This window comes from Canis lupus, chromosome 18, assembly GCF_011100685.1.
Source record: "Canis lupus familiaris isolate Mischka breed German Shepherd chromosome 18, alternate assembly UU_Cfam_GSD_1.0, whole genome shotgun sequence".
Lineage (NCBI taxonomy): Eukaryota > Metazoa > Chordata > Mammalia > Carnivora > Canidae > Canis > Canis lupus.
In genome coordinates, this window is record NC_049239.1 from 31,999,621 (window position 1) to 32,024,440 (window position 24,820).

At 39.4% G+C, this 24,820-nt stretch overlaps 2 protein-coding genes across 11 annotated transcripts in view; one reads left to right on the top strand and one right to left on the bottom strand.

Annotated features, from left to right (window-relative positions):
• IFTAP (intraflagellar transport associated protein) overlaps positions 1-20,410 on the bottom strand; it is a 63,956-nt gene extending 43,546 nt beyond the window's left edge. For 4 of the 10 annotated variants that reach the window (XM_038563006.1, XM_038563007.1, XM_038563005.1 and 1 more), the window contains exons 1-2: positions 20,259-20,410; positions 3,387-3,542 (exon numbers count right to left, since the gene is read on the bottom strand). In XM_038563006.1, the coding sequence (XP_038418934.1) occupies positions 3,387-3,519 (133 nt within the window). In that variant the 5' untranslated portion in view covers positions 3,520-3,542; positions 20,259-20,410. Of the gene's footprint in view, positions 1-3,386; positions 3,543-3,648; positions 3,802-5,368; positions 5,527-6,399; positions 6,503-18,819; positions 18,905-19,679; positions 19,832-20,258 lie in introns of those variants that run through there. The other 6 variants (XM_038563001.1, XM_038562999.1, XM_038563002.1 and 3 more) reach the window with 6 other exon arrangements.
• RAG2 (recombination activating 2) lies at positions 20,234-23,747 on the top strand. Its single transcript, XM_038562997.1, has 2 exons — positions 20,234-20,428; positions 20,710-23,747. The coding sequence occupies exon 2, from the start codon at positions 20,738-20,740 to the stop codon at positions 22,319-22,321; it is 1,584 nt and encodes a 527-aa protein (XP_038418925.1). The 5' UTR covers positions 20,234-20,428; positions 20,710-20,737; the 3' UTR covers positions 22,322-23,747.
• Positions 23,748-24,820: the final 1,073 nt, after the last annotated feature.

Genomic DNA, 24,820 nt, shown 5'->3' on the forward strand with positions numbered 1-24,820 from the left:
TTACCACAGACTCACCGTGGGCATCCTCTTCAATGGGTAGATTTTACTGCCCTCCCCACCCAAGGGCTGGACAGCCCTCCTCTGAGCTGTCAGAAAACTCCATGCCTTTCTCCATGATGATACTCATTATCATTCACTAGCGTAATGTTTTATTTACTTATCTATCTTTCTTCCTGGACTATGAGTGCTTGAAAACACAAACTATATCTTATTTCTGGATCCTCAGCACCTAAAACAATATCTATATTGTTAAGATACACTGAATGAATGAATGAACGCATTAGCAGAAAATTAAATATACATTTTCACATCTGTGTTTTTATAACATAAGCAAATGATAGAAATATGTCAGACGAGGAAAAAGCACATTTTTCCCTAAGATGGGAAGTTGAGAAAGACCTGTAAATTAATCACATTCACAAAGAAACGGAGATGCCAAAGATTGAAACTTGGCCTCTTATCTTTACCCACAGTAATATCAACAATATAATAACATCTTCAGCAATAATGAGTAAAACTAAAATCTGCACACTGATTTTCCTAATACAAATTTTACAACTCGGTCTTACTCTCTTGAACTGATGATACTACTGAGAATTCAATTATAACTACCTGTTTAAAACAAATAATTAATGTGTCTCTTTAGACATTTTGATAGAACATTGTATCTATTACCAAGTATGTACCACTATTTAAAACACCAGAGTTGCTTTTAAAAAAAAAAAAAAAAAAAAGCAAAAACAAATCCTCAAAACATGGTCAACATCAGCGTACTGGAGAAAGGATTTTGCTACAATATTTACAGTTTCCAACAATTTTTAACAGTCTGTAGCAGCTATGCGAACTTCTTTCAATCAGGCTATAGTTTAATTTTTTCATGGAAATATTTTTAATAGGATTACTGACCCTTTTAACACTCTTGGAAAGAAAATGAATCCTATAAGCATTCTGGCATATAACTATTATAAAAATAAATAGAACAGTCAATCAAGGGAAATTGTAATAGATTCTAGAAACCAAACTTAGTCAAGAAATGTACACGACTATGCGAGGTGATAACCACTTACGGAGGGAAGATTCTACACATCAGCAAAACAACGGAGCACAGCAAGACAAATGAAGGGCTGGAAAGAAGGGGGAAAGTTTGAAGAAACAGCTTTCATGTTTTCCTTAAAACAGAACTAACCACATTCACTTCGCTCAATCCCGCGGGCTATCACTCGACTCCTAGGCTGTCCCTAATTGCTGTTTGGCTTTTCGGAAGGTACTTAAATGTTTCAGGGGAGACAAGGATGCTTACTGATTTAAGACACATTTTTGCACTCACAATTCTTTATGCTTTAGGAGGAATTTTTTCAGGTCATTAGTTTATAATGTGAACTGGCGCCTAGAGATATTTTGAAAGGAGAAAAAAAAAAAAAGGAGTGTGCTTGGAAATGCAGTTTATGTGACTTGCGTCATCATTTATTTCAGCTCAGTTTGAGACCCAAAACTGAGCTTGAAATGAAGTCACCACATCCACAACAGTTTCTTTCTCAGCACGCAATGACCTTACAGAAATCTGAAAACAGTATATATCCCTTACCCTCAAAACAAAAACATTACAACCTCTTCAAAGTATCCAAGTGTCGGCAAGAAGTTCTTACCTTTTCAGAGCATGAAAATAAAGTCAGCTTTACAAGTAATTTCCAAAATAATTTGGATTATCAAATACCATTGGCATTCAAAACGTATTAATCCTGCTAGCTTTAGCCTTGTTTCCACTACCCCAACCCACCATTCACACTGCCCTGTTTGGGAGAAAGAAAAACCATCTTCCCAAAACGAGTTCATACACCAGAAGTTGATTTGGCCATTAATCTAGATTCATTTGATCCACATCTCATGTCAAAATAGATCATTCACAGCCCCAAAGTAAACTAGACATTTCCCTAATTTTTCCATTAAGTGTAAATAAAAACATAGTCCACAGTTTAAATGTGTAAACAAGACAAATATCGATATTCCAACTATCTTACTGAAGAAACAGGGTAGAATCACTTTTCCTTTTCTTCACTGTAAATATCCTTCTTGCACATTTGTTAAGGACACAGGAATCATGACTTAAAATCACGAAGTCAAATATCTTGAAAGGGTCATCACCCCCCACCCCCACCCCCGAGATTATGAAACTCCCTGTTCTCAATCGGGTACACATTAGAATCACCACAGGAATTTTTTAAAAAATACAGATTCCTGGGCCCCAGCTAAGATTCAGAGGGGCTCTACGATCACCATGCTCTAAAAGCCCCCCCAGGTGAGCCCAAAGTGCAGGAAGGTGGAGAACCAAGCATGGATCCATGCAGATCAATAACCCACAAAGGACCAAGTGGAGAGCAAGCCAGCAGCAGGCCAGGCAGGCCGTCTGAAGCAGAACCCAGAACAAACATTACAAGCTCAAACGCCTACAGGAACCACTTGGATGAATGAAGCAGGCAAGGTATATACAGACGTTTTTAGAATGTATGAGTGCCAGGGGGTGTGACAGTGCCAGAGGGGTGGAGGGGGGGGCACGGTACAAGGGTTTCCAAGCTCTAGCTGCTATTGTCATTGAGGAAATAAAAGGTAACAGGTCTTCCCTCTTCATCAGAAAAAACAAACAAACAAAAACCTACAAGTCAAGATTTTCATGTAAAATGTCCCAACTTTTAAAAGTTGGCTCAATTGAAAAAAAAACATAAGACACATAATGAAACACAACATGGGCCTGGCCTTTAGGTTTCAGTTCATCACTTCTCCTCTAAAGAGTTGTTTCCATTCTATAGAAACCCTAGGCGCCATCACCATCACAATGACAACACAGTACCCAGCATTCATTCAGTATTTAGGTGTTAGCCACTATGCTCAGTTTTACTTGGATTACCTTACTTAACCTTTATCAACTTTTAAGGTACTATTATTACCTCCTTTAGTCAAACCCTTCCCCCAAACTCACATACCCATTTGGATGCCAGGATCCAAATGAATAGTGTGACTCCATAGTCTATCCTATACTATATTTCTTAAAAGCTTTAAATACACCTTAAAAAACCCCTACTCTTTGCAGGTACAAAAATAATTGTAATAATTGTAAATAACTGCTTCTTCAAAAATAAAGCAATTCTACAAAATGATTTCTCAGGTCCTTTTTAATTCTCAAATGTGATGGCCCTGATACAACTCTTGGTTGTATAAAAATGTTGGTATTGACATGCATCGGACTCGCACGCCTGATATGAATCACCTGATCAAAGGAAAGGAATGAACGACGCTTATTAAATAGTCTTTTTGAAAAGGCAGGAAAGACTTTAAATTATAATAAAATTATTTCTCCCTACTGCTGTAGAAAGTTTACTTCTCCATTTTACCTTTTGAAAGATGAGTAAAAGTGCTCAGAAATTCTTCATATGTTTGTTCATGGCAATTAACAAACTTATCCAAGACTTCTTCAATTAATCGATCTTCATCCATGACCTCCAATTCTGATATTTGGGCAGGCATTCCTAGTCATGAGGCCACTTTATCTAGGAGACAAAGAAAAACATCGGCTAGAGAGAGCCTCCCTGAAAATACAGAAATTCAAAGTCTTTCAAGGTGAGACGGACTTCAAAGGGTATGTGAACCACCCACCCAATGACAACAATAACAGCTAATATTTATTAGCTACTTATTTAGCACGTTATTATGTATCAAGGGCTGTTCTGGGCATGTTAATGTTAACTCCATAACAATCCGAGCTCAGGCTGCCAGAGCCAGTAGGTAGAAGTAACTGGTTCTAAAGCCGGATTCTAGAATCCATGACCTTACACAATTTACCATATTTCACTCTATCCACTGTGCGACACTCTGCCCCTACCATGTACTATCCTACGATTGCTGCCAAACGATTGACTTGTCTGCGCTCTAACACACCCCGGGACTAAGAGCTCTGAGCATTCCAAAGAAACCTCTGGAAAGCTCTATTCAAGGCTTCTTTTAAATCTCTCTCCCTGTACATTTCCCCAACTGGTCCCTGAGCCCCTGAGATCATATTGAATCATTTCAATCCTTCTTATACATGACATCTTTCCAAATATTTGAACAGGCCTATTCTGCTCCTTCTCAATTTTATTTCATTCACCTTAGTTTCTTTTTTCAAAACACAGCTCAGAATTCGGTTTCTCTCTAAAGGCTGGAGCCTTCCATCTCCTATCACCACAGAGAGCTCATCATAATTTCTCCGTGCTGCCTCTGCACTGGGTCCACGTTACACACCGATCATATTGTAGCTGTGTACATTCCTGTGTCCTATGAGACAGGAAGCCCATGAAAGGCGGGGCCCATGTCCTTTCATCTTTGGATCCCAAAATGTTTAACAGCCCAGGATGTGGCATACGGCTGGCAGCCAATCGATACGAAGCTAAAATTACTCATCTGAGCGAGTACGGTAGTAAAATACTGCTAGATGCTGGCAAAACTCTCAACTAAACTTGCCCAATTATTTCACCTGCGCCTTACATGACATGGCTTTAAGTGCTTCCACCCTCCTGCTCAATCTACCTGGAGAAGATTTCACACTGCTGGCATCCCTTTAAAATATGCCATCCAGAAATGAAGCCAAGGCTCCAGATATGGTCTGGATCCAGTGAGTTCCAAATACTGCACTCCTGCTATGTAGCTGAAGTGCAGGCACATTGCTGGTAGCCTCTTCACATTGTCACTTCATTTAGCCTACTGCTAAATGCCTGTCAGCTAAGACACAATGCCTCAATCCTTGAAGTCTGAACTTTGTTTTTCCCTTGTGATCTTTCATCTTGTTAAATTCCATTCATTCTGTACGAAATATCATTCCTGCATAGCTTTGAGAAATTCACTATCTACAGAAAGCAGAAGAGTAATCACTGCCTAAGTAGTCAGAATAATTCGTGGGGGATAATAAAAAGAAGCAGGTTCTCCAGTAGCCTACAGCAGGAAGAGAAAGCACCAAGCTTCTTTCCATTTTTCCAAAACAAGAGTAAAATTTTGTTATCTGTTATTAACTTTATTTGTTTGGTATTTACCAAAGGTTCGGAAAGACACAAAAATGTTTTCATAAGATGATGCCCAACCTCATTTGGGGGCAAGACCTGATCTGAATTGACAGGGAAGTACTTATAGCTTTTATTTATTCTACTCAGTGTGAATACTCATACGTTCCCCTGAAGAAATATTAACGGGCTTGCTCTTGAGGTACTTTCCCAGACCCCACTGGAGATTTTGTGTCATACATGGCATTATCCCGGGTTACCTTTCTAAACTCCAAAAAAATCTGAATTCTGAAACACATCTGACCCTAAGGGTTTGTAATAAGGAACTGTTAATCTACACACACCTCACAGGATCGCTACGAGGATCAAATGGGCACATGCGGCCCCACAGAAGTGTTAGCTGCGATGACGGTAACAGATCAGCCTTAGTTATTCCGTCCTTTGCCTACACAAAGACCTGCTTTGACTGTGACCCCTCGGACTCTGAAGGCACTGATGTCACCTAAAGATAAACAAGATAACCCCTCATGCTTTACACCCCCAGATAAAACACAGTGTTGGAGAAGACCAAGAACCACAGGAAATAAAATAGAACTAAAATGAGTATTTTAAATGTAGCTGTATATGAACTCAAAATGAGGGAAACTGTTTCAAATTATTTGTACCTGAAAATTAAATATAGGAAGAAGCATCAGTTAGGGTTTATGCAAATTTACCTGTAACACTGCCAGGCTTCAGCAAGCCAAAGTTTAATAAATTATGCTGCAGTTGCTAGATAAAAAAAAATAATAAATTTGAAGGTGGCTATTATTTCACTGTCAGTAGGGCATGTACTTAATTACTAGAATGTTAATGTCAATCTGCTTTTCCCGAATTGGACCCCAGCAAAATTCCAACTCTGGATGACATCAACCTCTTCCTTAAACCATCTTGGGTAATCTACTTCGGCGAGCAAATACCAAACAGAAGCAGCCAGGTTGTGTTACATTGCTGTAAATGTCTCCTTGTGGATGCTTTAAAAGTGATAATAGAAATTCTTTCAAACTTCCTTTCCAATTCTCAAAGTGGTATATTTTGAGGTTTTAGCCTTAACACGTCGTAGTTTTACCAAAGGGAAATAATTAACAGTCTTTGACAGCAAGGATTCAACCTCCTTCGAGGTTTAATTTTATTCATGTGGTGATCACAATACAGAAGAGGTAGTGTTTCTATTGACTTTTTATGAAGACTTCTGGAAAATCCAGTTTCATAAACTGTCATTATTTAAAGAGTTTAACAAATACCCACCTTCAAATTCAGAACTTTCCTTATCTACAAAAATACATAACCTAATGCTAAAAGTCCCCAGGGACTGACGGAGCAGATAATCATTTACCAGTCAAGCGGTTTATGCAAATCCTAGTGGTTTTCTAGAAGGAAGCGATGCTTTTTCAGTTGCCATTCACATATGTTTGTGTTTTTTATCATGAAGTATTTTTCTAAATAAAAAAAAAAGAAGAGAGAGAGAGACACTTGCCCATAACAAGGTTCTTTGTTTTGGTTTGGTTTTTAAGTTTTAAGGCTTACAGCAGCACCCGGCTAGCTCCATCAGTAGAGCATGAGACTCTTAAGGCTTAGAGCCCCACATAAAATACCCAGAACATGTTATGATGATAAGTGTATGTATAGAAAATATTGGCCAGTAAATCCCACACAACACTTTGAATATCACAGTTTCTAGGAGGGGACACAGGGAGGGAGTGTCTTCCTCTGCCTGGACTACTAAATTTCACAGAAAGACCACAGGCTTGGTTCTCTTCCTCTCCAGTCACTGAGAGGTGGAGAGAAAAATCACATAATCTTCCTGGGGTCCTGTTTTCTACTACCAAATAATGAAACTAACAATCACTCAAGCCAGTTGGTGTTCTGTGCTCTCTGAAAGGACGTTTTTATGAAATATTGCATGTGGAACTATCACCACTGGTTTAGCACATCTTGGCTGTTTATCTTCAGATCTCTGCCTAACACAACCTACCTAAACACAATACAGTTTCAGAGGCAAAGAGTGGTTAAGTCTTTGGAAACAAGGCGCCATGAGGTAGTCTCCTCCTAATGTGTTTAACCTGCTTTTTAACAGCACAGAGAGTTGTGTGTTGGCAAAAAAAGGGGTTGTCTTTTTTAAGCTGTGAGGTTTACTGCTGATATTCTAAAATAATAAATAATAACACATTTTTAAAGAGTTGTGCAGAGGCTGTCAAAATCCACTTTCTCAAACTTTCATAGTTCTGCTCAACAAGAATCTCCTGCTATGCTGGCTGGTAAGATGGAATATTATCAAAAGAATTCACCTTGCCTACGGAAATGAAGCCATCGATCTTGGTATCTCACAGGTTGGGTCTTCGTTTATATTTTGGAAAATGGGCAAATTTCTAAAATACCAAATTATACGTCAAGTATACAGATTTATATATGTGATAGAAGACACCTGGTTTCCTCTCCCTTGACTGAACTACACCTATTTGCATCCTCTAATATTTTTCGTGTCTTTTAGATCATATTAAAGAGAGAGAAAGAAATCCAATGACTGGAAGTGTCACAGATTCTCAGGGTTGACAGAAACCTGAAGGTCATTGGTCATCTAGTCCAGTGATAAAGAATAAATGAATAAATCTGGGAAGGAAACTTTAGGTAGGGTTTTTACCAAGTAATGACTATTGATGAGGAGCAGTATTGTGGTTCTCATATCGAAAGTAGTAAATGACATGCTTCTCATTATGAATTTTAAGGCATCCATGAAGTCAGCAGGAAATTAAGGGGAAGGCAGCAATCCCACCCAGATGGGTATACCTAGACCTCCAACTACACTTTGTACCCCAATAACATACAAAACACCTTGAGGTGAAGCAAGGCAAAGCATGTGTGTTATGCACGTGTATGTGTGCACAGTAACTCCTCTACTGTGTTTTATCAGGGTAAGATAAAAAACAATTCTAGCATCAAAGAGTATGCTGCACTTCAAGTTCTGTTTCTCCTAACAAACCTTTCCTAACACTTGAAGTTACAGAATTCTTCATTATCACCAAAATGTTGAGAGCATATAGACCTCTATATAAAGACTTCCCCAGGATGCCTGAGTGGCTCAGTTGGTTAAGTGTCCAACTCTTGACTTTGGCTCAGGTCATGATCTCAGGGTTGTGAGACTGAGCCCTGCATCGGGCTCCGTGATGGGCATGAAGCCTGCTTAGGATTCTCTCTCTCCTATTCCCTCCACCCCTCCACACCCCCTTTCTTCCCCAGCTCTCTCTCCCTCCCTCTCTAGGAAAAAAAAAAAACACTTCCTTTAGGTATACTTCTGCAGTGAATTTTAAAGGGACGTATTTGGGAGTTGGGAAAAGCTTGGGGATTACTACTGACTTCAAAGCTTCAGAAAGAAGAAGCAGTCATCCATGCAAAGGTCTTAGTATAGAAGCCATCCATGTCTCTGCTATATTTTTTTTGGTTGACAAAAATCTCACCATGAGGAAAAGAGAAAAAGAAGACACCCATATTAAAAACTGCATCTAATAAAAAATGTGGGCTAAGTACCTGCTTACCATAAACACAGATACCACAAAAGCTGCCTGAACAGAAACAGATCTAGTTCCTCTCCTAAAGATGATTATAATCTACACATTCTATACAAGACTCCATTTTTGGAACAAGAATGGCTCTGATGACTCATATGGTTATTATTTTTAAATTAGAGCAATATGGAATGGAGTGGAAGTATTTTTAAATGAAGGCTGTAATAGGAGTAAGAACAATAAAAACATATCAACTCAAAATAGTGAATTTTATAAAAGAAGTACAAAAAAATATAAACAATCTTTAGGACATAGGACTAGGCCAAGAGTTCTTAGACTTGACACCAAAAGCATGATCTAGAAGAAAAAGTGATAAACCACATCAAAATTCAAAACTTTGTTCTGTGAAAGATCTTACTAAGATGAAAAGACAAATCACAGGCTGGGAGAAAATGTTTATAAATTACACATACAACACAGAACCAGCACATAAAACATATAAAAAAAAACTCTTAAAACCCAATATTAAAGAAAAATCCAATTTAAAAAAAAAAAAAAAAAACTAAAGGCATGCACAGACATTTCACCAAAGACGATATATAAATGACATATAATCTCATAAAAAGATATTTACTATCATTAGCCATTAAAGAAATATAACTTAGGGATGCCTGGGTGGCTCAGTGGTTGAGTGTCTGCCTTCCGCTCAGAGTGTGATCCTGGAGTCCTGGGATCAAGCCCCACATCAGGCTCCCTGCATGGAGCCTACTTCTCCCTCTGCCTGTGTCTCTGCCTCTCTCTGTGTGTCTCTCATGAATAAATAAAACCTTAAAAAAAAAAAAAAAAGAAAGAAATCTAAATTAAAACCACAATGAGCTATCACTACATACTCCTCGGAATGGGTGAGAAGAATCATCAGAAAAATTGTGAGAACACAAAATGCTGGCAAGGAGGCAGAACTGGCTAACTCATTCACTGCTATGATTCAGTCACTCTGGACAATGGTTGGCATTTCTTTCCAAAACTGAAAACGGACTTACCATACAACTAACAATTGCACTCTTGGGTGCAATCCCAGAGAAATAAAGTCTTATTCCCATGCAAGCACTTGTATGTGAATGTTCATAGCAGCTTTATTCATTAACAGCCAAAAAGGGGACAACTACTCAAAAGTCCTTTAATAGGTGAATAGTAAAGCAAACCATGGTACATTCATACCATGGAATACTATTCAGCAATAAAAAGGAACAAACTATCAATTTATGCAACAGTTTGGATGAATCTCAAAGAAATTGTGCTTAGTGAAGAAAGCCAATCACAAAAGGCTACACTGCATGATTCCACTTATGTAACATTCATGAAACAACATAATTATGGAGCTGGAGAACAGACTACTTGGGAATTGGGCTGGAGAAGGGGATGGATGCGAATATAAATAGGGTAGCATGAGTCCTATAGCCGTGGTGCAGCTGAGTATCTTGACTATGGCGGTGGTTATACAAGGCTACACATGTGATACAGTTGAACTACACACACACACACACACACACATAAAATTAGTGTATATATAACTGGTAAAATCTGAATATATTCTATGGATTGCACCAATATCAGTTTCCAGATTTTTATATTATACTACAGATATACAAGATGCTAACACTGCAAAAAGCTGAAACAAGGCGTGCATAAAATCTCTGTACATTTTTTTTGCAACATTATGTGAATTTATACTGTGATCTGTAATTATTTCAGAGTTAAAAGTTTGGAAGGAGGGGAAGAAGGGCAGGAAAAAAAAAAAGGCTAAGCCAATTAAGGCAAAAAAAAAAAGATTAAGGAAAAGAAAATCATCACTAAAAGTTTACCAAGAATGTTGGAACTCGTGTTATGTTGATTGTTTTCCCCCTGTAGAAAGCTCTGGGGGGATGGGAATAACACTAATCTATAAAATTACATGTTTAAGCAGAAACTTTCCTCTTGAAAAATTTGCTTCTCTTTCCTGCTCATCCATCCAAGCTACTGTAATGAGGTTTCTTGAGGCTATCATTCATTAAGCCTTGCTGTTCATCAGCAGATTGTATAAAATCAATTTTATTTACCCAAAATATACTCTTCCTTCAAGCTGTTTAAGTCAATCCAGAAATGTCTGCATTGACTCACTGAGGCAGGTCAACTGAGTATTGGACTATTTTCAATTACACAGTTATCAATTCCATTAAACAAGGAAAAATGCAGTTATCTATTCAAACTTCCTCTACCCTAAAAACAAAAACAAAAAAACTTCCTCTCCTCACTCACTCTCTATTGTTTTGTTAAAGAGCAGATTATCAGTGGACATGGAATGTGAAGGATATACCATAAGACAAATTTCAGAAAATCTACTGTTTTGGATATCAGAAAGACTTCTTTTTCACTACCACTTTTGTTTATTCCCTTTCTTAAAAAAAGATCAAGTTATGGGTAATCACCAAGTAAATACCCTACCTTCATCCCCTAATAAAGCTCCTACATGTACATGAGCTCTAGACTAGCACATTTATCAAGAAAAATGTCCACTACACGTATTTCAACCACATTCAAAACTGATCTCCTATCTTCAGAAATGTAATCAATGACATCGGTGAGTTATGAATGATAACAGTAAATCTTTCACTGAACACTTTTTTCAAGGACCCTGGTAAAGCTGCAAATCCAGCAGAGGCAGTACAGGGTCTGAGTCAAGTTTATAGCTCTATAATCATGCAATAATATTCAATCATTTCAACTGAGCTAAAACTGTAATCCCACTTTCACGTGGGATGCAATGTCCCATTAATGCTTATGCTTTCTCTACTGCATAACAATTGTAACACGAAAGGCATCCACTCTTAATTAAAGTTATCCCTTCTCTCCAGCTTCCTGAGCCTGTCACAGCACTTTTACAATACCAGAAAGCTTGCTTTAAAGCAAAAGCCACACAGCTAGTTAGGAGCAGGTGTAGACAAACCCAACTAAATCAACTCTGCTTGCAGAAATTCATTTCTAAGTGTTCCAAATGCCAGACCTTGCTAATAAAATCGACCTTTTCATTTGATATTCTCTTAAAAGAAGATTTTAGAGATGCATTTCCCAACTATTTTTTATTCTAAATTCCCATGACTGTAGAATAAGTGTGCCTCAGTACTTTCCCAGCTCCCAACTAATCTCAGCATTTTACTCACAATTTTGCCTCAGTGAACACAACATAACACACATCAACAAGGCTTCTACATCCAAAGATAGTAACTAAGAAACACAAAATCACTCCTTCTCTAAAAATAAAATTTTTTGAAGTGAATTTTTTCTAGTACAACACCTCTGAAATTTTTCTCCGCTTTATTTTACAGCGAAGAGTCCACCTTAAATCACAGAACAATGAAACACAGGAAAAATACCAGTCATTCCAGTCAGGAGGCCATATTTAATTAATAGCCCTAAATAAAAAGTGACAAGTCACTTGTCATGTTCTTGACAATCCATCATGCTAACTGTAGATTGCTTCCTCCTGTATATTTCCTTTTCCTTCCTCTTTTCTCTTCTTTGCCAGTTTCAGTTGTGGCTCCTAGTATGGGATTTACTCAACAACAAGTCAAGTATCTCCTTTTCCTATGCTATTTATATTAATTTCCTTAAAAATCAGCCACTTATTTCAAAAGTAAATATTGTCTATTCTGATCAGGGCGCTACAAAAAGTTGTTCCTGACCTTATCCCTAACACTTATTAATTCATTGCGCAACAGCGTAATTTGTTTCTCCATTTATAAAACGGGGATGGAAATGCTTGAGGGGCTCTCTGCACTTCTCGAAAAACAGTTATGGATTCACACAAGAGTGCTTCTCCCCTGCCTTTCAACCCACCCTGTATACACCCCTGCAGCTGTGTTACTCTTGTCACGTGGGTTAACTTTTCTGACCTTAAGTTGTTTGAATGTAAAGCTAAAGGGACTGGATTTGAAGCTGTCTTCCATCGCTGGCATTCTGTTTTTCTCCAATTATGCTTCCTAATTGTTCAATTACTATGTCAGAACAGCCTGTTACTTTTATCTCCCTGCTGTGAAATAAAAATTATTTTCTTCTGTAATTGCACTGACTTGCATTCTTTAATTAGCCACTGTTTTTTGGATGTAAGGTGAGAGAAATCAATATATTTCAGAAGTTTGAATTTGATTCTGCCTCAAAGTGTAAGAATGGGCTGAGTAAGCCTTCAGAAACGATAAATACCCACCATTTGCTTCGATGTGGATGGAACTGGAGGGTATTATGCTGAGTGAAGTAAGTCAATCGAAGAAGGACAATCATTATAGGGTCTCACTCACACGGGGAATATAAAAAATAGCGAAAGGGAGGAAATAGAGGAAAGGAGAGAAAATGAGTGGGAAAAATCAGAGAGGGTGACAAAGCATGAGAGTCTCCTAACTCTGGGAAACAGGAGGTAGAGGAAGGGGAGGTGGGCAGGCCCTGAGGGGGGCACTTGACGGATGAGCCCTGGGGGTCATGTTGGCAAATCGAACGCCAATAAAAAAATATACAAAAAAGAAAAAAAAAGAATGGGCGGAGTAACCTATAATTATGATTTGATAATTATGATAATGATAATTATGATTTCTTGGTGAACTTGTAAGACTTTTTAAGGGTGAGGGTAAGCGGATGCCTGGGTGGCTCAGCAGTCGCACGTCTACCTTTGGGTCAGGGCGTGATCCCAGGGTCCCAGGATAGAGTCCCACATCGGGCTTCCTGCAGGGAGCCTACTTCTCCCTCTGCCTGTGTCTCTGCCTCTCTCTGTCTTTCATGAATAAATAAATAAAATCTTAAAAAAAAAAAAAATAAGGGTGACGGTAAGAAGAATGTAAGGTTGCTTTGTCCAATACCATGTATGTTCCTTAAAGGCAAACTTGTGTCTGTGATGATTTTTCTAATTCTCCACATGCCTCTATACATAGTAGATGATCAGTAAATACTGTTTATTATTTCACATTTAGTTTCTATGCTGAGCACTTTAGTAGACTGGGATCTTGCTGCAAGCTCAATGCCCTCCTAATGGTGTGGCAAAAGCTGAGGGTTTTAAAACCCATATCCAAATGTGTGGTTAATTTCCAGCTGCTTCAAGAAACAACTAACCCATTCAGCAACTACTTGTTTGTTTTTTGATGTTAGTAAAATACAAAGGTGAAAATACTTGCCTAAACCTACCCATGGTTTCTCTGCTATATTTCTTATGTGTATTTAATGTGGAGATAACCAATGTGTCAACTTCATGAGAGCTGTCATTTCATGATGCTGGAATTTCAAGTACTATAATCATTATATGACACCATAAACAGGTCAGGGAAATAATCCAATACTCTTTTGCAGACAAAGAAAAAAAAAATCATCATGGAAGTTACCAGAAGAGATGATGATGCTTTTTTGAAGGATGGACCAACACTTCAAATGATGAAAACCAAACAACTGAGCTACTCATCGGTTTTTAAAAAGTCAGCTCTAAAAATATATCCTAAAATTTTGCTAGGAATTAAAAGTCACTTGTAGATACATATTTACAGCATCATCATCATCAGACAAGATTTACTGAGTATACTCTTCTTTTTTTTTTTAATTTTTTTTAAGATTTTTATTTTATTTATTTATTCATAGAGTCAGAGAGAGAGATGCAGAGACACAGGCAGAGACACAGGCAGAGGGAGAAGCAGGCATCATACAGAGAGCCTGATGTGGGATTCGATCCAGGGTCTCCAGGATCACGCCCTGGGCTGCAGGCGGCGCTAAACCGCTGCGCCACCGGGGCTGCCCCTGAGTATACTCTTCTATACCATGCACTTTATACTCATTAATTCTTACAATAGGGCAGGTATCATCTCTGTTTTAGAGATAAGGAAACCGAAGCTCAGAAGGATCATTTAGCAAGCAAGTGGCAGACCTGAGACTCAAATTCAGACCTGTCTACCTTTGATCATGTATTCTATCACCTAAGCCACATGGAAACTGATTAAATGACCAACAATGGTAGATGGCCAGATAAATTAATTATATATACTTAATGGAATTTTAGGAAGTTATCAAAAATGATAAAGGTGGAAGTAAAGTATACATTTCATAGCATATATGAAATGTTATATTAAAAAGATAAAAAAAATTTAATTCATTCTCATTATAACCAGGTAAAATATGTATATATTTGGATAAAACTGTAATAGAGCACAAATCAATAAAAAAATTCTATGATTAGGTGATGGGCTAATGAGTGGTATATATTTTTCCTGATGTAACTGTTTTGTTTTGTTTTGTTTTTTAAGATTTTATTTATTTATTCATGAGAGACACAGAAAGAGGCAGAGACACAAGCAGAGGGAGAAGCAGGCTCCATGGAGGTTGCCCGATGCAGGACTCGATCCTGGGACCCCAGGATCACACCCTGAGCCAAAAGCAGGTGCTAAACCACTGAGCAACCCTGGGATTCCTGATGTAACTGTCTTTAATGAATTGTTTTAAAATTAAATCAGCTACAGTAATCAAAACAGTATGCTATTAATGAAAGAATAGACAAACATATCAACAGAACACAACGGAGAGCACTGAAATAGATCCATATAAATACAATCAACTGATCTTTAACAAAGGAGCAAAGGCAATACAGTATAGCATAGTCTTTTCCACAAAGATTCTGGAACAACCGGATTTCTTCAGGTAAGAAATGAATCTAGCCACAGATTTTATACCCCTCGTGAGAATTAACTCAAATGGACCACAGACCTAAACAAAAAAATGCAAAACTAAAAAGTTCATAGTTCATGGGTATGGCAACATGGATACAATACCAAAGGCACAATCCACAAAAGAAATAATTGGTAAGATGGGCCTATTAAAATTAAAAACTTCTGCTCTGCAAAGACACTGACAAGGGAATAAAAAGAAAAGCCACAGACTGGGAGAGAATATTTGCCAGAGACACATCTGATAAAGGACTGTTATCCAAAATATGCAAAGAACTTCTAAAATTCAACAATAAGAAAACAAACAACCTGATTAAAAAATGAGCTAAAGACTACACAGACACTTGATCAAAGATGATAGACAGATGACCAAAAAAGAAAAGCACATGAAGAGATGCTCCACATCATATGTCATCAGGGAAATAGAAATAGAAAATAAGACAAGGAGACAGCATGCTACCCAGCTGTTAGAATGACCAGAATCCAGAACATGGACACCACCAAATGCTGGCGAGGATACGCAGCAACAGGAACTCTCATTCGTTGCTACGGGCACCGAGCACTTTACAGACATTATCTGACTTAATCTTTTTGCAACAATCTTTTGAGGTGACTACTTCTAGCATCCCCACTTCAGAGACAGAGAAACAGAGGCTTAGAGTTTAGGATGACTCCACTGGCAAACGGCAGAGCTGGCGAAGAAAACCAGGTCAGTTTGACTCCAAAGCCCGTTTTCTTAATCATTCTGCTGAACAATATTACACAGCAGCTCCCGATACAAAGTTGGTAGGAGGCCTCCAATAATTACAATGACTTCTGAGCTCTGCATTAAAGAAAATGAGACTGTTGAAGAACAATTCAAGATCAAAATGACTGGCACTTGTGTTAGTGGTCTCTGCCTTAGGAAAAGTAATGTTTCATTTGATTTGAACAGTATTATTTAAGTCACAGGAATTATATTCATTTTCTTCTACATTTTTTCTAAAATGTTTTTAATAAAGATAAGAATCAGGTGTTTCAGCCAGATGGTTCTTGTGGGGCTTGGTGTTTTGTTTTGTTTTGTTTTGTCTTTACAAATAGTGGATTGTATTTCTATTGTTCACCAGTTAGGAAATAGTTAAATCTTGAGAGTATACCCAGGTGGATATCTCCCTCAACCATCTAAAGAAAAAAAAAAAAAAAAAACGGTCACAGTCGGTTACTCCCGTTAGATCAGTGTTCACTGCAACATCTGTAGGCACATATACACGCTCTCTTTACTGTGCGCCTTCTGCCTGCCACGGTCAGAGTGGGCAGTCAGTGAACCTTACCCAAGTGCTGACATTTACTACCTGGTTTAGCGGCAAAGATTCAGAGAGGGGTGAGCATCCCCTCTGGCCTTCAGGTAGGTCCAATACCTTCGTTTCTACCAAAGCTAAAAGATGGGCACCCACGTTTGTCAACGTTAAGGGAAGGATGATGCCCCACTTCAGGAGCGTGTTAGTTACAGATGGATTGGGTGTCCAGATGGGGAAGGGATGCCGTAAAATTTGGAAACTATGGAGCTTTCTGGTATCAGGCTGCTGCAAGGATTTAATTCCTGTGGCATCAGAGCCCATGTGTTAATCTCAGTACGTAAATACTTCTCTGGCATTAAGTGTCAGGAAAAAGACCTAATCCTAGCTTCGGTGCCAGCAAAAAAAATCAAATAATGTATGCCTCGAGCCTGATTAGCTGTGCAAGATAGTGTTAATTCATGCACAAAACGACTGCAGCTACATGAGGTTACCTGCTATTTTGGAGCAATCAGGAAAACATGGGCAACACTGATCAGTAAGATTTAATGCCTCAGAGTACAGTACCTTTCTTTGGAAGGAAGAAAGAGTTAGTTCAGACACAAGAAACTACAAACCCAGACCCCACACCATTAGTCCCTCTTTTGATTCTCAACTATGCCCTAGCTTCACAGTGAATAAATGAAAACCTCCCTGCTGAGGAATGTTAGCATGGGGTTGGGAAAATTGTATAAATTTATTGGTCCTCTATTTCTGTCTGTTAAAAAGAATCTTTAATGTGTTGACTTTGAAACTTCCTTCAGCTGGAGAACAGTGTCTTCTTTTTCAAAAGCTGCCCTTTCTTATCCAGCCTATTTAAAGAAAGTAGATTATTTTAGTTCTAGTATAACCTTCTAAAAACTCTTAAAAACCAAGATGCAACTAATATAGTCATATTAAAACCATGGAAAATATATAATTATGTACGGCCAGTGAAAACATTTCATAAAGCAAATTTCAAAAACTAAAAATACATATGGCAAAATAATGTGAAGATGCTTTCAATGTTCCTGTTTATTCTTTAAATTCTAAGTCACCTGGTCATGGTTTAAAATGGGTATTCTAAAAATTAAACGCACAAATCCTTGAACTGTGTTACAAGAGGAGAGAAAATTCATCCTAACAGTAATAAAACTCACGACTGTTTTTAGGGCCCTGAAATCATGAGGTGTACTGAGAGCGGGGCATCCAAGGGAGAACAGGTCAGGAATCTTCAGGGACCCAAAAACTAAACTACAAAAAGTGGGTAGTATTCCTTATGTCTTGCCTAAGAAAATGTGTCTGTTAATCTACAGTAATCATGTTTTTCACTCATGAGAAGCGGAATTCCCTAAAATGAACCCAGTGGGCTATAATGAAAACTTTATTAAAAAAAAAAAAAAAAAAAACCTCGCTGTTTAAAAGCAAGTGTTCCTGGTGTATGCTCGCTCATCCCTTGAGATCTGGAATCCATTACCCCGGCATGGCTTGCTTTATATCCCAATAACAGTCTTCAGAGGTGTTTAACACGAACAGGTTTGGCTTCAGGGCTCCCTCCACCCAAAAGTGGACAACTCTCTGACAATCATCAACATACCATGCTGAGTGCAACCACTTATGGTTTTTGTTTACTGAATCGAGAGTCAGCAACATTTCCTTTTAATTCTAATGCAGAGCATTTTCTTAGTCCACAAAAGCTTTGTCTTACGCATACTTGGATAGGCCACGCATAAAGAAAATGCCCGTGTTATTTCATTAGTAGGGCAAGTTGCTGAACCTACAAATACCGGGGCCTGAAGAAGAGGCAGGCTTGCTTTCGTGACTTCAGTAATAATCCTTCTCATTCACCATGTCCTCGTTTGGCTTAATGACTCTCAAGAGGATCATTAAACTAGCACACCTTGAGGACTTTCCCAGCTACACTAAGCAGAGAACATTGAGTTCTCCATCAACTACGTCTGATCTACAAAAGTGCTTCAAAGCCAAAAAGCCCCACCAACATCTCATCAGACTGACCACAGATTCTAAATGGTCCAAGGAAGTTCTGCGGGGAGAATAAAAACATAGGATCAGATGACATTTATTAAATGCTTGTAATGCGCCGAGCAGCACTGTGCTTCGTGACTTAACATGTGTTAACCCACTTATCCTTCAAAACAACCCAACAAGCAGGTCCTACTGCTCCTCCCATTTTACAGGAAAGAAAGAACAGAGAGGGAAAAAAAAAATGACTTGCCCAAGATTGTTACACCATCTTGGCAGCTAAGTATCAGAGCCCAGGTTTGGACTCAGACGTCAAAGTCTGCATACTTAATGAAGGGCTAGAGAAAGGGGAACAGAAGAATAAATGAATTATTTCCTGTTATTTAACTCAGGCTCACTACCAGCATCTCCCTTGTATGTGCTTATCCAATTCTCGTCGGTCTAAAAAGTTAATGGTTTTACACCCACTGACCGGATGGATCCCTTCTCACCATCTCCAACGTTACAAACACCACCTGCCGTGACTGGCAGGTACCTGGGCACTAACAATCTTTACTGTTGAGAAGTCCAGGCATGATCATAAAGACGACCAGCATGCCAGGCCCCATTCTATGAGCCTTACTCACTGATTTAATAAATGCTGTATTGATTTTTACCAATCATGACTTACGTCCACCAAGGAGGTGGGTAATCATCTCATCTGCAGATGGGGAAATCCGAGACAGAGAGGGGTGTTAAATGCCGAGTTCATAGAGTTAGCAGGTGGGTCTGAATCCAGACTCTGAAGGCCTGAGAGCCACCTGCAGAGACTCTGCTTCGAGCTGTTTTTGGAGCAGGGTAACAATTTCAACAGTCAGGAATCTGTTCTCTTGCGGTGCCTTTGACCTCACTCTGCAAACTGCACGTGCGTTATCAAGGCTCCTGGCCCCTCTCTCTGTCTAAGGTGACCTCACTCTGCAAACTGCACGTGCGTTATCAAGGCTCCTGGCCCCTCTCTCTGTCTAAGGTGACCTCACTCTGCAAACTACACGTGCGTTATCAAGGCTCCTGGCCTCTCTCTCTCTCTCTCTAAGGTGAGTGCTAATAATGTAAATAAAAGCCTATCAAGCTTACTCCATCAATGCCTTTTTGAAAATACTGTGACACTAGCAGGAAGCCTCCTGAATGGTCCTGGGGGCCTGCCTTGCGACGGGTGTTAAAGAATCATTTCCAATGTCCCGGGCTGCAAAGAGCTGTGGAGTAGGTCAAGCCACGAACCAGCTTTCCTAAGAGAGAGAAGGGGAGGGAGGGAGGGAGGGGGAGGCAAGGGGAAGACGAGAGACCAGAGGAGAAGGGGCGGGGGGAGTCCTCGCGGCTCGCCCTAAGGTCAGGCGAGCAGGGGATCCTTGGCTTCTGTGAAGCGGTCACGGCTTTGGGGACCTCGGGGCCCCCGGTGCACGCTCCCCCAACTCCCCCCCCGCCCGGTCCCGGCATCCTAGGGACGCCCGGGGGTGCAGCTGCGTCCAGTCTGCAACGCCGCCCCAGCCACGGCGTCCCTCCAGGCTGCCGTTGCCAGGCAACCGCCCCGGGGGCCCCCGGCAGCGGGGCTCCCCACCGGCCACCCGTCCGGCGAGGCCCCGGAAGCCGCCGGCTCCCCCCGCTGCCGCGGCCCGCCCGAGTCCCGCGTGCGGGGTGCGCGTCAGCCACTCTCACCTCCCGTCCCCTAGTTTCCCGCCTGGGCTCGCATCTCTAATCACTTCGCACTCGGAGCGTCTCTATTCGGGGACGCATCCTAGGAGTCTCCTCTCCTGGGGCAGCGCAAACCCTCGCCGGGAGAACGGATTCCTGGGAAATGTAGTTCTTCCTGCCGGCAAGCGGGCAAGGTGAGGGGGGGGAAGGGACTACAATTCCCAGAAACCCAAGGGAGGATGGTCCAGGTCTAAAACAGGTCCCAGTTGCTTGGATGCCTACTGAGAAGGAAGGTTCTGGGGCTCTTTGCTTACCTGACTGCCTGGGGTTTGCTAATTCAGCTAATTACAAGCTTGTAGAAGAACTTTTTTTTTTTTTTGACTTTTTAAACATGAGATGATCTAAGCATAGTGATTTTTATATGACTAGATACAATAAGTCTTTTTTTTTTTTTTTTTTTTTACAATTCTTCCAGATAAAAGATCTACCCAGGATTGGAAAATATGTCATTACAGATGGTAACAGTCAGTAATAACGTGGCCTTAATTCAACCAGGCTTCTCACTGATGAATTTTGATGGACAAGTTTTCTTCTTTGGCCAGAAAGGGTGGCCAAAGAGGTCTTGCCCCACTGGAGTTTTCCACTTTGATGTAAAGCATAACCATCTCAAACTGAAGCCTGCAGTTTTCTCCAAAGATTCCTGCTACCTTCCTCCTCTTCGTTACCCGGCCACTTGCATATTCAGAGGCAGCTTAGAATCTGGAAAGCATGAGTACATCATCCATGGAGGGAAAACACCAAACAATGAGCTTTCAGATAAGATTTATGTCATGTCTGTTGTTGGCAAGAACAACAAAAAGGTGACCTTTCGCTGCACCGAGAAAGACCTGGAAGGAGATGTTCCTGAAGCCAGATATGGTCATTCCATTGACATGGTGTATAGTCAAGGGAGAAGCATGGGAGTTCTCTTTGGAGGACGGTCTTACATTCCTGCTGCCCAAAGAACCACGGAAAAATGGAATAGCGTAGCTGACTGTCTGCCCCATGTCTTCTTGGTGGATTTTGAATTTGGGTGCTCTACATCATACCTACTTCCAGAACTTCAGGATGGGCTATCTTTTCATGTCTCCATTGCCAGAAATGATACCATTTATATCTTAGGAGGACATTCACTTGCCAATAACATCCGCCCTGCCAACCTATACAGAATAAAAGTTGATCTCCCCCTGGGTAGCCCCGCTGTGAGTTGCACAGTTTTGCCAGGAGGGATCTCCGTCTCCAGTGCAATCCTGACTCAAACAAAGAGTGATGAATTTGTTATCGTTGGTGGCTATCAGCTTGAAAATCAAAAGAGGTTGGTCTGCAACACGGTGTCTTTCGAGGGCGATAAGATAGAAATTCATGAGATGGAGACTCCAGATTGGACCCCAGATATTAAGCACAGCAAGATCTGGTTTGGGAGCAGCATGGGAAATGGAACTGTCTTCCTTGGAATACCAGGAGACAATAAACAGGCTACTTCAGAAGCTTTCTATTTCTATATGTTGAAATGTGCTGAAGATGATGCGAATGAAGATCAGAAAACACTCGCAAATAGTCAGACATCAACGGAAGATCCAGGGGACTCCACTCCCTTTGAAGACTCAGAAGAGTTTTGTTTCAGCGCAGAAGCAAATAGTTTTGATGGTGATGATGCATTTGACACCTATAATGAAGACGATGAGGAAGATGAGTCGGAGACAGGCTACTGGATTACATGCTGCCCTACTTGCGATGTGGATGTCAACACTTGGGTACCATTTTATTCAACGGAGCTCAACAAACCTGCCATGATCTACTGCTCTCATGGAGATGGGCACTGGGTCCATGCCCAGTGCATGGATCTAGCAGAACACACGCTCATCCATCTGTCGGAAGGAAGCAACAAGTATTACTGCAATGAGCATGTGAAGATAGCAAGAGCACTGCAAACCCCCAAAAGAGCCCCACCCTTAAAAAAGCCTCCACTGAAATCCCTCCACAAAAAAGGTCCTGGGAAAATTTTGACCCCCGCCAAGAAATCCTTTCTTAGAAGGCTATTTGATTAGTTTCACAAAAGCCTTTCAAATTCAAGTGCATCAATGTTTTAGACCTATTTTAAAGAGTCATGACAATGATGAAAAGTATGTTTCTATTTTGGCTTATTGAAAACATCTATGTGTTCTTTTAGTCTTATCAATTAAGTGCCTGGGGAAAGCGTTCGTAATACAATGCTAAAAAATACTTGAAAATCTCTTGCTCGAAGATATCTTAAATGAGAATTTCTGACCTGAATTTTTTTTTTCGTTCAAGGAATCTTAAATACAGAAGCAGTAATAATAAGATAAGCTTATATCCCCTCTTATGATTTTTGGTAACAAGCTATAACGTAGTAAAGACAAAATCAAACCAATAAAGAAACTAACTCCCAAAGGAATTGAATGAATTATTTTGTACAATACAACAACCTGGTGGTTGGCCAAAAATTGAAACCAAGAACACTTGTATCCCACGCTAGAGCTCTTTAATACCTCTAACTCTAAACTGGCCTCTTGATTATGCCTGTGAACAGAAAAAGTTCCATATCGATTACTGAAACTGTAATTCTCCATTGAGGTGAAAGAAGAGAAAATGAATCTACATCAAGTTTGTTATCCTTACCAAGTTACCTGCATAAACTTTCTTCAGAGGATCCCCTCACCATCTGGTGCACAAATGACCAACCAAGGAAAGTCACTTGAACCAATTCTTTGAGAGATTTAATGAAAACTGAAGTCCACTGCTACTTAACATTCTGGGGAAAGAGTATAAGAGAGCACACTAAGAGAGGACCACCAATGAAATCGTAAAAGAATAATAATATTATTTCCCCCAAGTAAAAAAAGTTTAAAGAATTTTCTAAAGTTAATTTTAAAATATTTTAAATGGGGAAAAATAAATTTGTGTGTGTATGAGTCTAGCTGATATGTGGAATTTGCTGCCAATGAAATTTATAAAATCAGTGAGTCTGCTGAAGTCCAATTAAATACTTCCTAGAAAGAAGGTTAAAAAGACTGTTTTGAGCCATTAAGACATCAACTGATAATAGAAATTATCAATATAGAAATAGAAATTATCAATATAGAGATAGATAATTAGAAATTATCTTAGAAAGAAATGTTTTTCCTTTGGGGTATTTTTCTAGCAAAGCATCTCACCTTATCCTAAAAGGCTTAAGCCATAGCTTATTATTCATCAGTTTTCCCTGAGAGTCCACAGTGTGTGAAGTAATATTACCACATTTAGGGAAAACATGACCATATGGGAGATAAACCCCTGGAACACAAGTTCATCTGCACTAGTTCCATGGCTTGGGCGCTAAAAGTAACTTGGATAAATTAAATCATGTTCAGTTTATTTCAGTAATGTTGCGTAATGGATATTCCTTTTGGGTTTTTTTTTTTTTTATATTCCTTTTGAACTATTTACCATTGTTTTGATTTTTTGTTGTTTTTGTCACCGATGTAAAATTAATAAAACATTAAAATGTTTTCCGTTGATAGTGATTTCTTCCAATTATTGTCCCAGTTAGGGACAAAATTTTATTATTTAATTTTCTCAGGATCCCTTTACTTTGATTTCTTTCTCTTTTTTTCCTGTTATTAGGAAGTGACATAAGTTAAAACTGAAATATCCTTCATAGAATTCAAAAGGGTTATTTCTTCAAGAAGTAGCTACATTTCCTTATCTTGACTGGCCTATAGTGACTGAGTGGCTAAAGAATTATTACTGTATTTATTTTGTAGTCAATAGGTTCAGATATGATAATCTAAATGATTTAATTCTGAACTCACTGGGTTCTATAGTTAAACTCAGATCCCACCAGCATAGCTACTTTGGGGGGTATATATGTGTGTTATATGAGTGTGTGTTACAAAAGCAAGTACTTTGGTTTTGCTTACCATATATTTGAGTAAAAATAGGTCTTTTGAAGTCACCTCACCAGGGAGTCCATCGGATGTGAGATTAAAGATAATAAGACTTGTGTTCTAATAAGCATATGCAAATGTTCAAATGAACCACATTAGGAGAGTACTCACTCCAATGATATACCGCTTCTGCTTAAAACATTTCCTTTTTTTTTCTAAGATTTTATTTATTTCTTTGAGAGATAGAGAGAGCAAGGGTGAGCAGAAGGGGCTGAGGAGGAGGGAGAAAGAATCTGGAGCAGATTCCACACTGAGTTCGGAGCCCAGTGCAGGGCTTGATCCCAGGACCTCCATGAGATCATGACCAGAGCCAAAACCAAGAGTTCAGCCAATTTGAACTTAACCAACTGAGCTGCCCAGGCGCCCCATGCTTAAAGCATTTCTAGGACTCACATTTCAGTCACCTTCAAGGCTTATGGTTCAGTCCTTTGGCAAAACTTAACAACTCCCCCTCTCCCACCATTAGAGATGGGGTTGGTTTCTGGAAACAGACAAACATCATCCAAAGCTTAGTACGATATGATTCTCAGTGTTACATTACCACTTCAGGTTAAAAAAAAAAAAAAAAAAAAAAAGGAAGTCTGAGTACAAGCTACAATA